Below are 17,173 nucleotides of genomic sequence, written 5' to 3' on the forward strand. Positions count from 1 at the left end.
AACCGAGCAGCAGGTGGCCGAGCACCGTCAGCTGAACCTCAGCTGATCGGAAGTGCAGCACTGCTGTCCAGTTCAAGCTCTCCATAATGATAACCAGAGCAATACCGGAACTCCTGTGATTCACCTTCAACATAAAAGTTACACTTACACTTTTTAGGTGTGTAAACGATTTAATTGCGTGGGAAAGCACATATATAAACACATAGCATATTTAAATACAAACAATCCCCTATTATAGTGCGTTTTTTCCTCTTTAATCCATAAAACGCGGGTTTAACATGCACCAAATGTTTTATTTTGAAGGTCAGCAACAGGATGTAGATAGGCTAACTTAGCTTGACTATCAACAGCTGCACGAAGAGGACAGTGGGAGAAATGGCTGATACCATAGCTGACACAAGAAGGCTCTTCTCTAAGCCTCAGAACCTAAATGACGCCTATGGACCACCGAGTAACTTCCTAGAGATCGATGTGAGCAACCCTGATACCACCGGAGTGGGCAGGACCAGATATACCACCTATGAAGTCAGACTGAAGGTAACCATAGCTAATGACGTTAGCATCCAAGCTAACTAGCTTACCTGAGCTGGGTAACGTTTTTTACCTGTAGTCAAGGAAACGTTATGACTTCTATGACATCATGGGACTCCACAGTGAATATTAAGTCAATATTAACTTGTGTGAATGACTATATGTGTGAAGAATAGGGAGTTATTTGTGAGTTAGCCAACGCTAGCAAGCAGGCTAGTAGCATATTTGCTAACTAGGCTAGTTAGCTATCTGACATTAAAGATCCCATATTATAAAAAAGGGAGATTTTCATGTTGTTTTTTGTTATAAAGCAGGTTTAAGTTCTATATAAATACCTTGAAAGTATCAAAACGCTCAATCCACAGGGAAATACACACAGCCCGTATTCAGAAACTCTGCATTTGAAACAAGTTGTCAGGATTTCTGCCCATTTGTGATGTCACAAATTTACAATATTTAGACCCTTTAGACAGATTTAAACGTAAACATTCTAAATGTGTCCTAGTTTATTTCCTGGTTGCAGTGTATGTCATCAGCTGACAGGAAGTACACATGGACCCAAGCTGTTTCCTAATAGCGCAATTCTATTGCAATTCTGTCGAAATGTGCTAAAACGGAGCGTTTCAGAAAGAGGGTGAATACAGGCATATTCAGGCTGACAGTATGAGGAAAATAAAACATTTTTTTTTAACATTACAGTATGTAAACATGTTCTAGTAGAAACACAAAATACAAGTATGAACCTGAAAATGAGCATAATATGGGACCTTTAAGCTTTTTATTTTTTAATTTTTTAAATTGCACATATATAAAACTGCACAAAATCCAGTCAATGAAAAAAAAACAAGAAATGTGTTAGGAGAGGTCAAAGGACCTCCCCCCAACCCCAGGAGAAAAAAAAAACAACAAAAAAGAAAGAAAGATAAACAACAAGAAGAAGTACACAAAATGTGCAGAAAAACCTAACCAAACAGTGGAAAACAATCCAATAAAAACAATGAAATAATAAAAAAGAAACAGTACAGAAGAAAAGGAAAATATATCGAAACATATCAAAAGATAATTAGACATCATGAATTAAATGGGATGATAATTTCCTTTTAAAATGTTCTAAGGATAACAAGCTCTTGATAACATGTATTTTGCTGTTCCATATTTGTACAGCACGATATCTGAAGGAGCACTGTCCATGTTTTGTTTTGTAAAAAGGCAGGTGAAGATGGTTTAACCTGTCTAGTATTATGTGAATGAATTTGAGAATTAGATTTAAAGAAGTTGCTAAACGATGATGGTATAGAAAGCTAATGAGTTAATGTTAGTAACTGATGTTAGGTTTGAAGTTATTTGACTTCACGTTTGTTAGTAAGCCGCAGAGAGATGTGAAACACCGATGTAAACATGTACCCTACTGATGTTTGCTTTACTGGTATAACAGCCATGTTGTTATCTCTCTGCTAAAGAAGGGAATTTGTTTACATTAGCCTCAAGTGTTTTTCCACAGTGGCGTGACAGAGCAGCTGTTTTACCAATTAAACACAAGTCATATGTCTTCAAACAAGAGTTATATAACCCCTGCAGCAAAGCTGAATAAATGATGATTAAATAACTCCTCCTAAAAGTTAAAGTCTTCTTGTAAAGTTAGGAGTTGAACTCCAGCCACACCCCATTTTCTGACTGCAAAGAGTAGATAACAGAATTTGTTACACTTAATGACCAAACCTAAAAGGATTGTATGACCAAATGCTCAGCTCTTCCTTTCCATATATACACATCATACTAATATTACTTTAGTGGGAATGTTGTTTTGGTTAAAGAATGCTTTGGTTTGTGTCCTGACTTTTCTTATTATTCATCAAAAGTCATCTAAACTAGTAAACTCCAGTACCGGCCAAAGGGGAACATAAATCAGCTTCTCTGGAAGTGTAGACAGGATGTAGCATGCTGCCTGATCCTTTCCAGTCTCTCCCACCCCCCCTCAACACATTTCCTTCCTCCTACTCTACGGAATAACTTGTAGAGGAGAACAAATGCTTTACTTTTTAGTTCCTGCCATCTATTGGCAAAGTAGTTGGTCTAAATGTCAATTCAATTCAAATGACTTTAATTTCCGAATAGTACCTAATTCACATACAAAAGCTAAGGATAAAAACATGGAGTAAAAGCCAGGGGCAGTTATGCTGATGTAGGTATAAATGCATGTGTTGCGTGTTAGACTGTTGGCTGACACTGTCCAGAAGTTTATCATTATTGAGCAATCAGTGAGGAGAATAACGGTTACACAGTCCTGACTATTGCAAAACACAGATCCTGACTCTGTATTTTTCATGTGTATTTTCCTGTGACAGACGCAAACAGCTTCCTAGTCAAGGCTGAATCAGCGTAAATCATTCTAGCTCTGTACTTCAATGAAATAACAAATAGCAGACAATGACCATACTAAATTATTGACAAAAAATACTAAATCAAGGTCCACTTACCCACATGTTTCGGAGCTTACGATCATATCACACAATCTTTATCAACAGATTGGAGTTTGCTCAGTTGTTATTGAACTGTAGATGTTCAAACATGGCCAACATGAACGAAAAATCCTGCTCAGGACAACGAAAAGTTTGAAGATCTACAGTTCAATGACAACTCGCAAACTCCATGTGCTGATGAAGACTGTGTGATGAAGTTGAAAGCTCCAGAACGAGCAACTTAGGGCACTGGTTCTTAACCTTTTTTGTGTCAAAGACCCCTAAATTGAGACACATTAGGTCTTGCTTCAGGGACCTACAAATGAAAAGATTGTTGTCTACTATATTTGAGGAGGTTACTGTGGAGGAAGTGAAACCTATGATCAGGACAGTCTCTCTTACAACTCTCACCAACATTGGGCTCACTTCTATAGTGAATTAAATAGTGAAAATAAACTTAGAGGACCTTGGACTGAGATTGTTTTCTTTTCACCTGCTGTTTCTAAGGTCAAGAATTAATTGTCAAGCTTAAATAAGGCTTTGTTTCAGTGCTCACTCACATTATATGATCAGCTATAAGAGTCTTTAACCAACATGTAGCCGACACAAACATACGAGAAAGTCGTATGATTTTCTTTAAATGGCACCATTTTCAGAATTTGACAAAAACTTTTTTCAAAGACATTTGCATGTTTAATTTTTCATCCTGTCTGTCATCACATACAATTTTGCATAAATTGAGCCATTCCAGGACTCTACTGTATCCACTTTTAATGTGCAGGCTGTACTGAGAGTCTGAAATTGTCAGGCAGTCACTAGTCTCCTCTGATTGCCTCATCTCTTATCTTTAAATTGTCATTTCAGTTGACTGACACCCATGTAGTTAGTGGCCTGGAGTATTTAGATTGGCGAGCAGGCCTAAAGTATTTATAGTTTCCCTTTACCTTAAAGAAATGGGTTGAGAGAAGAGAAGCCGTCTCCAGGCATTAGCGTTGAATATAAGGCTACTGTACTTGATTAGCGTGTAATAATTAGCATATGCGTGTAATCAGCATTATTGTGCACCTCATAGCCCTGTGTGACCCTGCTTTGCATAAGACCACAGAAGAAGCGGCGCATCCCTCACTTCTCAACAAACGTGGTGTCAACTTTGCTTTGCTTCCCTCCTTCTCCTTTCTTCAGCTTTCTTTAGAAGCGTTTTACTCCATCTCCAGCATGTTAAGAGCGTTAGCCACAATGCCTCGGCCTGGAATGCATAGCCTGCGCTTCGCTCTTTTTGTTTCTATCTTGCTTATAATATTTAGAACTACTTTAATGCTATCGTCTAATTATGCTAGACAGTTTCTGTTTATAACTTATTCCCTTGTCTCCGGTTCCCACTGCTGTCCTGCTATCCACCCCGAAATCGAGAGAGCCCTTGTGGCCGCACTGAGAGAGTCTGCCTAATCCCCTCATTGAGAGAGGAGAAGAATGAAACAGGCCAGGGTGTGGGGGAGCTGGAGTTTATTCCCCATCCTTTACCCCCTGCCCCCCCACCCATGGGAGGGCAGAAAGCCACCCCCTCACCAGCCTTCATCCCATTGCCCACTTATCCCATTTCACTCCCAGCTGTGTGCAGTCACTTGCTGAGTTCATAATGTGTTACTGAGGCCCCTTTGATAACTATATATGGTTTAATGTATAGTGTAAACACCAGAGCAAGGGCTTATTCCTTCTCTGAAAGTTTGCATTGACTCTATTTAAATGAATGTCAGCTTATGCGTTTGGCTTGTGACTTATTGGCGGCGTCTGAATGTTCATCAATTTAGTGGTGAAACAAACTGTATAGAGAGGAAGTCCCGTCCCTTCCGGTGGAACACCATGGCACCTTATTTCAGAAAAAATATGAACAGCAGTCAACGGCGAGAGACTAATCATTTTTTGATCCCGTTTGAATTGCGCCATGAATCACACAAATGATGTTTGTCTATTTAAAACATCATTTTGCAAGTCAAGAAAGTTTGTTGTCAAACTGTGAAAATGCGTGATTAGAAAGACTACTCACCCAAAAGTCGCGTAAGTGACGTCTCTCTCGCTGAAGCTACGATACCCGCCTGTTTCATACTGGGTTGTACTCACACTAGCAACAGGTCTTGCTTATTTTTTCGCTTCCCGGCTGATAAAAAGACCAGGAGTCGCTGGATAAAACACATCAGGTACGATAACGTTTCATTGATGCGTGGAACATAGCTAAGTGAGCCAGCTAGCTAGTTTTGGTGGCATATATTGTGCGATACGAGAGATGTAGTTCACACAAAACTAAATGATACTACGACAAACCTACAACAAACTTTGACTTTCTTGACTTGCAAAATTATGTCTTAAATCGACAAACATCATATGTGGGATTCATGGCGCAAAAAAATTGTCTCTCGCCGTTGACTACCGTACATATTTTTTTCCCATGGGGACCAACGGAAGGGGAGGGACTTTGCCTCTCTATAAAGATCGTGTTATGTGAGAAGAAGAACTGTTTGCAGGTTACACAGTCACTTGTTGACAACCAGGCCTGCATTTGGTGTTTAAAATCAACCTACGTCTTTCAGTCAGGTTTTTTAAAGAGGTGGAAGTTCCTAGTGAAAGGAGGCGGATATCTCATTTTGCCTGAGCAGACTTGTAATGTCCAGGGTCGTGTTGAAACAATGGATTTTTGTTCTCACCTAAATCCCTTCGTTTTAAGCGTAGTTTCTTAACTGGCTTATAGACCACAGGAAGCTGCTAGGTTTGGTGTTTCTGCCTTTGCGCATGCTTTTCATGTCCCTAATGGACAGAATTATTCTGCTTATGATATCACCTCAATGTTTTTTTTTTGTTGAGGACCCCCTTAAGCAGCATAGTGTATTTGTTTGGACCCTCAGCAAACAGGGAGTTGGTGTGTGTGTGTGAGGGGGGAAGAGGAGGGGATTTGGGTATTATCAAAATTTTCTTGTCTTTAGTTGGTTCCCATCTCATCCAGAGAGCACATTCAGGGGAGCGAACTTTGGGATCTCACTTTGTTTATGGATAGGAGTACATAAAAGGCCTCTTATAGCTCTGTCGCTCACTCTCACTCAGTCTTCTACCCCTCCTCTTCTCTACTCCCATAGCTTCTCCCTCTCTCTTTCTTTCTCTTTTTCCATTTGGGCTATGGGGCGGGGGCCTTTGGTCATTAATAAAATGGGGAGAGATGGGGAGTGGGTGTGTGTGGGGGGGCGCTTGTCAGGCACAGTCAAGTGTAATCCAAAGTCTACAGCATCCTCTTCGACAACTATTTTAATGGAAATAGGGAACATATTGTATCAAGGCTACCATATCCTACTTGAAATGACAGTATCAAAAGTGGGAGTTGATACTATGGCAACAAAGCAGCTTTTTGCCAGCTAGGCGAGTCGGAGAGAGGGTAGGCTGTCAGGCCGCAGGGGCCGGCGAGCGAGTGAACGAGTGAGAGAGTACACGGAGAAGCGAGAGCGAAAGACCCATGGCCCCAACGCTTTTGTTCCCCGTCTTTTTTTTTTCCCCGTCTTTTTTTTTTCCCCATTTTGGAATATGATGCAATGAGATGGTATTATGTTGCCATTTTTTATGCTATTATTCTGAAAGGAGCGTATATGGGAGGGGTAGGAAGAAGGCATGGGGGAGGTTTAGGATGTGCACTCTCAAACTTGACTTAATCCATCCTGCTAAAAGCTAATGCATGGTGGCCTTGAACTGTTCTCTCAGGAGATGAGTGATCTTTGTCCCCTCTCTCCCTCTCTCTCTGTCTCGCTGTTTTTAAGGGTTCTGCCTCTTTTCAACCCATTTCAATGAGCCTAAGGTATTGTGTCCCACACATTATGAATCACATGCTCTTCCTATGGAGTGTGGATTGCACCTTGTACACTCATAATGGGAAGTGAAGCTAGGATGTTTACTTTAGAGGAGGTACATCTAGCAAATATGGTCCTTTTATTTTTAGATACAGCATTTTATCTTTTAAACCTGCTTTTAATATAACCATATTGTCTGTGTTTGTCTTTTTCTAAAGCTGGGCATACACTGTACGATTTTAGCCCGTTTCTAGCCCAAATTTTGAGCTGCACGACTCATTTTAAAGTCAGACCGAATTTCTGCTTCCTCGGGCGTCGTTTGCTGTGCAGTGTACAGGGGTGACCGAGGAACGATTAACACTTCCCGACCAGCCATCGGACAGTCGGATGAATTCGTGACGGGTCCGAAATTTTGGTCGGCTATCCACTAGGGCTGTGTATTGGCAAGAATCTGGCGATACGTGCAGCAAAAAGCCTCTTCTTTCCAAGTATGTAATGTCATGTGACTGTCACTGTAGTCTCCCAATGAACAGTTGTAGAGATGTCTGTACAGGCAAACCTGCTTGACCAGTTTTTCCTCGAAGGAGTCCATGTTGAAGTGGAAAGCGCAGTGCGTGCAGTGGGCTCGTAGTTACAAAGTAGACGTAGTGCACGACCAACCACCGCGACAACCTTCGCGCACCACGCGAAAGCCGCGGTGACGTAATTTTCTGGCGCGTGCCCCTCGCGCCGGCTTCACTACCGCGAGCATAAACCAGGTTTGAGGATTATTGTGACCCGCACAGATCGCTGCTAACAAACAAACTTTACCTGCCTCAGAGCTTTCAAACAAATCTTTATTGACAACTGTCAACAGCCAGAATGACCCGCAGGGGCTGACGGGCTGTGTTTTTTAACATTTTAAATGTACAGTGTGAGCACTCGGGTCGTGAGCTTTGGCTTTACATCGCAAACAATCTACTCGTACAGTAGAAGGAATTACTCAACAACATTTCTAAAATTGTAGAGTGTATGCCCAGCTTAAGTTTCTTTTTTGTCCCTTCTGCTAACTTCATTTCTTTCACTGTCCTGTCCTTCCTCTTATATTTTATTATGTCCCTTAGAAAGTGAGAGAGGCAAAGTGTGCCTTTTTAGACAATTAATGAAACGCTAAGACCCGGCTGGGTGTGGGCCGGTCCCACCTCCCAATCACTGCAGGGGCCAGTAAGTTGAGACACCCGGGCCCAAACCTCTAACCAGCCGTGAAGAGAACAGAGGCCAGGGAAACCTTATCTTTGACTCGTAGAGCTCTCACGCACCGCCTCTTTCAGTGTGTGTGTGTGTGTGTGTGTGTGTGTGTGTGTGTGTGAGAAAGAGAAAGAGCGAGCAAGACCTCTCATTTTTCAGTTCTGTCGTTTTCGTTCCTCCCCTTGTCCTGCAAGGCAAATCTCTTAATCACAGGGTTTGAGACGGCGAGAGGATTGAAAGGCCAGGTGACTTTATTTCCTCACACTCTCACTGCTGGTTTCATTGTGTGGCGACGGTTAGTCCGACTGCGTGTGCATAAACAGGCTTGAATGCCTCGGGCTATTATATTTTACATTGTTAACTGTGTGACTGGTCAAACCTCATACGTAACACCTGTGCATGCATACTTCATGTACATCAGTGTGTGCTAGCGCGCGTGGTTAAGTGTTTTTCAGTGTGCACATGATGGGATTAGAGTCACGGCGGTGGCAGATTACCTGTAACTGTGATCTGTTGTGGTGGGGATTAACTTCGCGGCGCTCCATGCTGTGAGGTAACATGACGCAGCGGGGACGGACCGCGGTGAGAGGAAAGTGGAGTTATTGCTAGAGCGCCGGGGTGATAAAGCTAAGATAATCCACTTCTCCTGTGACCTGAGAAAAGAGGAGGAGTGAGGGGATCATTGACAACTTCACCTGGAGAGAACTTGAAATGAGTGGGAAAGGGAAGTTTTCACAGAGTGGGGAAAGAGGGAGTGTGCATGCACGACAAAGTTCACAGTAAGATTTTGGATACAAAATGGTTTGTTTGTTTAGGAAAATAGCTACAAGGCTGGTGGTGGTGGTTAAAAAACAAAACTCGTGTCATGGGGTGAGAGTGAATCAGCTTTTGTGTTACAGTTAATACTGAGGTTAGGGCCTAATTAACTAAGAGTTTGAAAACCATAACATATTTTGAAATCAGGTGGTATCACACACAAGGGTAATGTAATTATTAGCTGTCAAATCACAAACCACAAGAAAAGAAAATAAGAGTAAAATAGGTGACACTCTCTTTCTCTGTCACAGACAAACACTCGTGCAAACACCAGTATTAAACATAGCTATTGACATTTAATTTATTGTGCCAGAGTTATCTTTAAAAGATAAACACATTGATGTAACAAGCAAGACATGATACACAATACAATCTTATCTGTAAACCTCTCACATTATCACATATTCTGTGTCAAACACTGGTAGTGATCAAGGACACAAATCAGACTGTACCCAGATTTTCAGAGGTCTGGGTTAATTGGTCCCAATATCTTGTAATCTGAGTCTAGCATTATAGTGATTGTGCTAAAATGAACTTTAAAGGTGCTCTATACGATAATCAAAGCATTAATATAGCATTAAACAACTATTAGCTATGTAAAGATATAGAGGAGTAATGTCTACCTGAGCAGAGAATAAAGTCACCCACTCTCTCTGTGTGTGTTGTAATATGAGCTTCTCCATGGTTTGTTGACATCACCGGGCCGGCTGCACGTGTTTTTAGTGCATGTGAGCGTGCCCCACTGGCTAGCTCGCGGCCGCCGCTCTACACTTTGCTCATATGGACCGCACTAAATGCTACACACTGGTCCTTTAATTGAACCAGAATGTTAAAATCTCCCCAAAAAATCGCTCCATTTTCTTATTTTATATTTTAGATTGGACCGTAGCCCACCACATATCCTCCTGGATATAAATGATCAAACTATTAAAACATGAAATAATGGGGAGGTGGGTTACAAACATCTAAGCACCTGAATCAAACTGTTCGTAAAATTAGCTTATGATATAATAAAGAACTGCTGCTTGAAAAAAGGTGCTAAACCAATCAACTCAAGTAAAAATATTGTTGCCAGTTTATTAGGTACACCTAGCTAACAATAATGTAGTCTAATACAACAGTCCTGCAATAAATCCAAACTTCATGAAGGTTACAGTAGTAGTAGTAGTAGGATGTAGTTACTGCTGCTATATTGCATACAGAGGAGAGTTTCTGTTTTTTAGCATACCTTTATTGATATAACTACATCCTCGAAATGATATATATTGCAGGACTGTTGTCTTACACGGCATTAGTTTTAGCTAGGTGTATCAAATAGACTGGCAACTGAGTGTATACTGTGGCATAAACCAGGATTCCCTTTCAATAATTTCCCAAGGTAACAAACATGAAATCAGTCGGCTGACGGGCAGCTTTCATTGCCATTATCAAACGAGTTTGCTCTTTCTAACCAAATCTGGGCAGGATCCATAATCTTTGACTGAGGGGAGGACAGAGCAAAGAGGGATGAAAACAAATGCCTGCATTTTCCCCATTGAAACGCCACAAGAGGAGTCTCAAGGGCAGAAAATCTGACTTATTATCGCAGAGCAAGGGAAATAAAGAGGAAAAAGAGTGAAAGGGAGAGACCATGAGAGCGAAAAGACCACTCCTGCTCTCCCTCCTCCTCAATTAGTCCTGCACAGACCAGATGAAGCTCCCAACCCCTCCAGTTTCTCTGCTTTTCCTTTATGACCACGTACACCCCCTCCTTTCTCTTTTGTTCAGCCATTTACTCAGCCTTCTAGTTAACTCTCCATCCCCTTTACTGCACACAGTCACAGTCGTGTGCTCATCGATCAGTCTGCAGCTCACACACTGTATTCATGCTGCACCTACTTGCTCAATTGCTTTGCTCTTGTGATTCCTACTTCCATGAATTCTGACCTTCTGTGATTGTGGCCTGCCAATGAAATGCTCATTCACTCTCTCCTTGTTTGTACATTGTCACGGGATGGCCATGTGCTGTCAGGAGTAGTGAAGAGGTTTGGCATTGTGCTGTAATGTGCTGTTTGCTCAATGTTCTGTCAATGTCGAAACATTTCCCCCTTTTAATATGAAATTCACTCTCAAGTGCTTGTCAACAGCAACTTAGAATTATGCACACATCTGCGCTTTGGCGTACAAGAACACACACAGAAATGGCACAACATTGGAGTGCGACAGACCTTGGTGAGCAAAACACAAGTGAACTTTCAATTTTTCTATTCAGCTTGGTTCAATTTGAAGGAGTCTTTGTTTTTTGTTTTTTTTCTCTCCTCCTTTTTCCCCCTTTAATGAAGTCAGAGTAGATAACACAAGGCTACGCCCCAAACCCACAGCAATAAAACCTTTCACTCTGTCTTTTTTTTCAAGTTGGCACAGTCTCTCCCTACCGATTTCTAATAATTGTCTGCTGTTTATATTCATTCCCACAGGAAGTACGACCACTGATTGGTTGGTAGTTTTAAAAGGCTATATCTCAAAAATAGTTTCTTTTAACCTTTTTAAGCACCATTTTAAGTCTTGCTCAAGGTTTTTAACCCACAGGTAACCATAGCAACATTACTGAGGCTCATTACAGACGCAGTTTGAACTTTAAGGTTGGGGGTTCGCAAAAAAAAATCTAGAGGGAATGTGAAGCATACAACGCAGAGAGGTCTAATGTATTGGGATGCGTGTAGCCTACATATTACAAGCGTAGGTGATAAAATCAGTTTGATTGTTTTCTGTTGGAATGAACTAACTGGCCGCGAGGGACGAAGCTGTGCAGCCGTTTTGAGCTGAACTTTTGTCAGACGCACTGTTTCTATTTATTCCTGTCGCTCGCTTTGAAAGCGCCGCAACGGACAAGGAACGGCTGATTGGTGAAGTTGAAATGAGGAGTTTTTCTGTACGATACCTCCTCATTTCACTACAAGAAAGTTGACATAGGCTACTGTTGGCTGTATTGTATGTCATTTACATTAGCCCTAAATATCACAGTATAAAACCTGTGTTTTCTGTTTAAAAAAACACAAACGTCAGAAAAGATCAAGTACTACTCGCCCATCTTTTAAGTGTTATTATTTATTCTCATAATACTACGACTTTTTTTCTCTTAAACTTGTGACTTTATTCTTGTAATATTATGACTTATTCCCGAAATCTCAGATTGATTTTTTTTTTCCTCAATGTGGCCCTAATACTCCGTCATACATACACTACAGTAGATTTTAAAAAGCGTGTACACACACTTTGTTACTGACTGGGATTTAAAGCACTGACTAAACGTGGTTTCACAGAAATGACGACCACCTCTGTCATTTCTTGAAAAATCATTCTTCCATCTGCAGTTTTCAGGAAAACTCTGTGAATCAAGGCAACATTTAAAAGCGACGGCTTTAACAGTTTGACACCTGTGTGTATGTGTGTGTCTGTGTGTGTCCACAGACCAACCTGCCCATCTTCAAGCTGAAGGAGTCTAGTGTACGGAGGCGGTACAGCGACTTTGAGTGGCTCAGAGCGGAGCTGGAGAGGGAGAGCAAGGTGAGCCATTTAGGTGAACTCAACACAAAGGCTTCTGAGTGCTTTGCTTATCAAATCAGCATACAACATTGATCACATGTGCAGTGTTTTTGTATGGGAGAGAAAGATGTTAAAAAGATCTTTTGAACCTTTTGCAGTTTGTTAAAGAAGATTTCACCTAAATGTGGTCTATGCTCTTTTTCCTGCTTTTAATAAAGACCATAAACTATCTGGTTTTTAACGTTTTAGTGGTGGAAAAAAATCTATGCACTTATGTACCGCGATTTTTTTTTTTTTGGATTTTGAAATTAATTTTTTAATGCCAGAATCGATATACAGTATTTGTTTCATTTGAGTCTATGTGGAGGTACAAAGAAGTCACCGCTTTTATTGTTGTAGTCTGAGTAACGTGACGTCATATCCGTTCCGTATCCGTCAACTAAAACAAACCGCAGCTAGCCGAAACGAGAAAGTAGAAAACGGCGGTGGGTCCACGTGGATACGACCTGAATCCTACACATACACATACAGTAAAGTATGGAAACACTTTGGGTTTCACACATTGTCCTGAAAAGCAGAGCTAGACATCATGGCTAAAGCTGCATGCTAACTCTGTCATGGACAGGAAACGTCCCTTATAAATAAAAAAATAATAACACTAATTTGTGAGGGAAATGGTTTTATTCTTTGATTTTTGGGTTGCTGGAAAGAATTTAATAAATAATGCCTGACAATGACTGATATATTTGACTTCAGGACATCTCTGACTACAAACATTTTAATATATTAATTTAGATATTTTCCAAAGTAAAAGTATGATTCAACTTTTTGTGTTAAAAAAGTTAACAAGAATTGCAATAAATTGTAATATCGCAATTCTTATAGATTCGCAATACTTTAAAATCGCAATACATATCGAATCGGCACCCAAGTATCGTGATGGTATCGAATCGGGAGATAGGTGTATCGTCCCAGCCCTAGTAAACACCAGATCATGTTGTACACGATCACGACAGGATCTTAGTTTTGTGAGCTGTCTTGTTTCAAAGCATTTTACTCTGTTAATTTTAAGCACTAAAATCCTCAATAATAAGTCATATATGCCTGTTTAACTGCTGCTGTGTCATTCTCTATGGGTGCTCTTTTATCTCAGGTGGTCGTCCCACCTCTCCCAGGAAAAGCTCTTTTCCGACAGCTTCCGTTTCGAGGAGACGATGGGATATTTGACGACTCTTTCATCGAGGAGCGGAGACAGTCTCTGGAGCAGTTTCTCAACAAGTAAGACTTTCCACATCGTCTTCGTTCTTCCCCTACTTTGCCACGAGGTTAAAACAATTTATTCTTTACAATTTTTTTCTTTGTAGTCACAGTCGTTTAGCGAGGTATTATTTTAACTCTCAAGAACAATAAAACACTTTGTGCAATAAGTAGCTTCAACTTTTTCACTTCTCTTCATATTGTTAACAAACTGAACCCGCGGAGACGGACGGGTCTTTTTCCTCACTATCCTCCTTAATTCTCTTTTATAATTACCTCGCAAAGGACAAGAACAACCAAAGAGGACTCTAAGTGTGCACCCCCACAACATCATTTTTTCCACATTTGTTTTATTGTTGATGTGTAATTTATGATAATTGCAGCTCAAATTACAGCGCGCGTGGTTCCGTGGGATCGCGTGTGCACCTCTGCTTATTTTTGATCCAGCATGTCCTCGTTTTCAGCTGCGGAACAATAAAAGTTACAGTGTGATTGTAATTATTTGCTGTGATTGCAGACTTGGCCATTATCTTTGTTTCATGTGCAAATGCATCAATGTTTCCTTTTGGAATATTAAGTGCTCAAAGACAGTTGAGAAAATTAAAATCCATAAATATGTTTTTTAAAGACGATGAGAATGTGTAAGTAATTAAGATTTTTTTTTTTTTGCCTCCTGGGAATGAAACGCTGCTGTTGATCATATCGTTGTTCAGACTTAATACTGGCCGATGTGGCTGGCAGCATTGTTTAATCTGTGATTGAGAGCATTGTGAAGAGGAATGGTAAACATGATTGTCGCTGTGAAACAAGTGAGAGGGAGGAGAGGAGATAACCATCCGTTTTTGATTAGGCTAGTCAAGCATAATTCATGCTTCAGGTAAAGAAGAAGGGCTTACATCCCCACTTCAAAAACGGAAGCAAGGCCTTGACATTTTAACATGCTCCTTGTCCTCAAGGTCAGCCTCTCAATTTCCAAAACCTATTAAACAACGTTTGTTGGGGAGCAGGCATGATCTCTGCAGTGATTGCCCTGGTATTTGACCTGTCAGTGCCTCCCACGGGGACGCTTAATTTGTCTAAAATATTTTCCGTTAGAGGTTAAGATGCTTACGTACGATGTCATCATGTTGATCTGTTCTGAGAAATTTGCTGTTTAAAAAATGGGATGTTTTTTTTTTAGGGTCTCAGGTGCACCGGCTCATTCTCGTTAAGCTCCTTTTGCGTCATCAGAAGGGACATTCATGTCAAAGTGGCTTTAACAGAGGGAAACAGTCCCAAACATACAGTGTTTTCAACATGTAATGGAAACATACAGCTGTAATGAAGGTGATACGAAGTACAGAGTCTTTTAAAGGTGCTCTATACGATATCCAGAACATTAATATAGCAGCAAACAACTATTTTGTATGTAAATATATCGTGGAGTCATGTCTACCTGAGCAGAGAATGAAGATAGAAGATAGATGTGGGGGAAAAACAAATTAACCTTTAAATAAACCTCATTCACCTTAAGTTGTGTCCTTTTAATAAAACTTCCACACTTACTCCCTCAAACTGTTTTCACATGGTAGTGGAGTTGCATTCTGCATAATTTACTAGTTGTCGAAGCTCTTAATAGAAAGCTCTTGTGTATCGTTTACCCTGTGTTGATGGGTCTTTCTCCTGCACAAGTGTTTCTTTCTTCCTTTTTTTATACCTCGGAGATGAGAGGAAAAAATACATTATTTCTACTACGATAAAGTAATAAGAGTGTGTGACCAAAACCACACAACCACATCCATTGACATACCAATGTGTGTAAAAGTTTAATTAAATGCAGGGTAATTACGGGGCTTAATGTAAACAGGTGATAGTTGTCGCTGTATGTCTTTGACCCCACTGTCAGTGTGTGTATATGGTCAAAGTTTTCAAAATGTCAGTAAGCCTCTTCATCACCACTAACTAGATTTATTAATGGCATATTGACTATTGCAAAGATTGTTAAAGATTTCAGGGTGTCATTGTCACCTAGTGGTCAAGAATATCATGTAATCACAACATCTTCTGTCCAACCAAAGACCTTTTTTGCCCGTCTGTAGCTGTGTCCCAAATCCATACTACAGTACACGCTAACTCTCAGCAGTCGTCCCTTTTCATTAGAGAGATACCAGGAAATGAGAAACGGAATGACGTGCATCAAAGGTCCTCAGCTGGACTTTAAACCTTTAGGCTAACAGGATGCCAAACTATTTTTTGTCATGAATACTTACACAGAGAATGCAAATATTATGCGGCGAAAAATCTGCATATTATTTATCAGAAACAATGTTTATTTCTTTAAGCATTCGCACCACAGATGAAGGCATCAACCAATCACGTTGTGCGGAACGGGTTGAGTTGCGCCTATAACCAAGACAGCAAACTTCATTACTCCTTTCAACCTTGACAAAGGCAGCGCAGACCAGATCCACTCGTTCTTACCTTTCACAATAAAAGCCCTAGATATATAATATTTGCAGGCGAGTATTAGCATTTTCGTGTCAGTTATTCGTCATGCCGCTGGTGTGTAAAGGCCTGTAAAGTAAGTCCAATGTTCCCGTCAATCTCTGCCCGTTCTGTTCGTTCATGTGTGTCCTTGTGTCCAAAGGTACGTTCATGTCTCCATGTCACCATCAAACCTGCCTTGTGCTCTTGTGTGTTTCAGAGTGGCAGGTCATCCTCTAGCTCAGAACGAACGATGCCTGCACATGTTTCTACAGGACGAGTCTGTGGACAAGACCTACACCCCGTCCAAAATCAGGCAAGCCTGAAGGACAACATCGCTCTGCTTGGCCTGGCCTGGCTCGGCCCTGCTCAGTCCAGCTTGTGCCAGACAACCCAAAGCTCTCTTCACTGCTCCAGGTTTCTCTCAAGACAATAAACATTTCAATGACAACTTCCCCTCCCCGCGCCCCCCCAAAGTTATATTGTTCACTGCCTCTTTTAGTTAAATTAGTGCCCCTGATCGGTGTTTGTTTTCACTTTCTAATTGGCGTCAAGAATGTTCGACACTTAACTGTGGTTGAAAGTAATTTATAGTAATTTCTCTTTATGTCTGGAAATGCCACTAACATGGATATATATTATGTATTTATCATTTAGCTATGTCTTGAATATATTCATTTATATAGTAACATTGAATGAGCGTTCTATGTATGCAAAGCTCTTGTAAAGACCCACAGCATTTCCCATCATATATATCCAATACCGGCATGTTGCGCACCATAACTAGCAACTAAACACACACACACACACACACACACACACACACACACATATATTTGATGGGCCTTGACTTTCAAATCACACTTAGTTGATCCTCTTCTTCAAAAGGAAGCACGTGTGTGTATCAACCAGCACCCGCCCAGTTATCACAATGATTTTCTAGTAAGAAAGACGTAATTTACACAGAGGGAACTGCAGTATTTCTACTGGCTATATGCATTTTGAGATTTGTATACTGCTGTGCCATTTTTGTTTATTTTGAAGATTTTCCAATAAAATAGATGAAATGTC

The 17,173-nt window shown here is 40.7% G+C and overlaps 1 protein-coding gene across 1 annotated transcript; it reads left to right on the top strand.

The window, feature by feature from the left end:
• Window positions 1-328: 328 nt before the first annotated feature.
• snx3 (sorting nexin 3) lies at window positions 329-17,173 on the top strand. Its single transcript, XM_074616549.1, has 4 exons — window positions 329-537; window positions 12,308-12,403; window positions 13,536-13,660; window positions 16,323-17,173. The coding sequence occupies exons 1-4, from the start codon at window positions 376-378 to the stop codon at window positions 16,426-16,428; spliced, it is 489 nt and encodes a 162-aa protein (XP_074472650.1). The 5' UTR covers window positions 329-375; the 3' UTR covers window positions 16,429-17,173.

Source organism: Sebastes fasciatus, chromosome 18 (assembly GCF_043250625.1).
Source record: "Sebastes fasciatus isolate fSebFas1 chromosome 18, fSebFas1.pri, whole genome shotgun sequence".
Lineage (NCBI taxonomy): Eukaryota > Metazoa > Chordata > Actinopteri > Perciformes > Sebastidae > Sebastes > Sebastes fasciatus.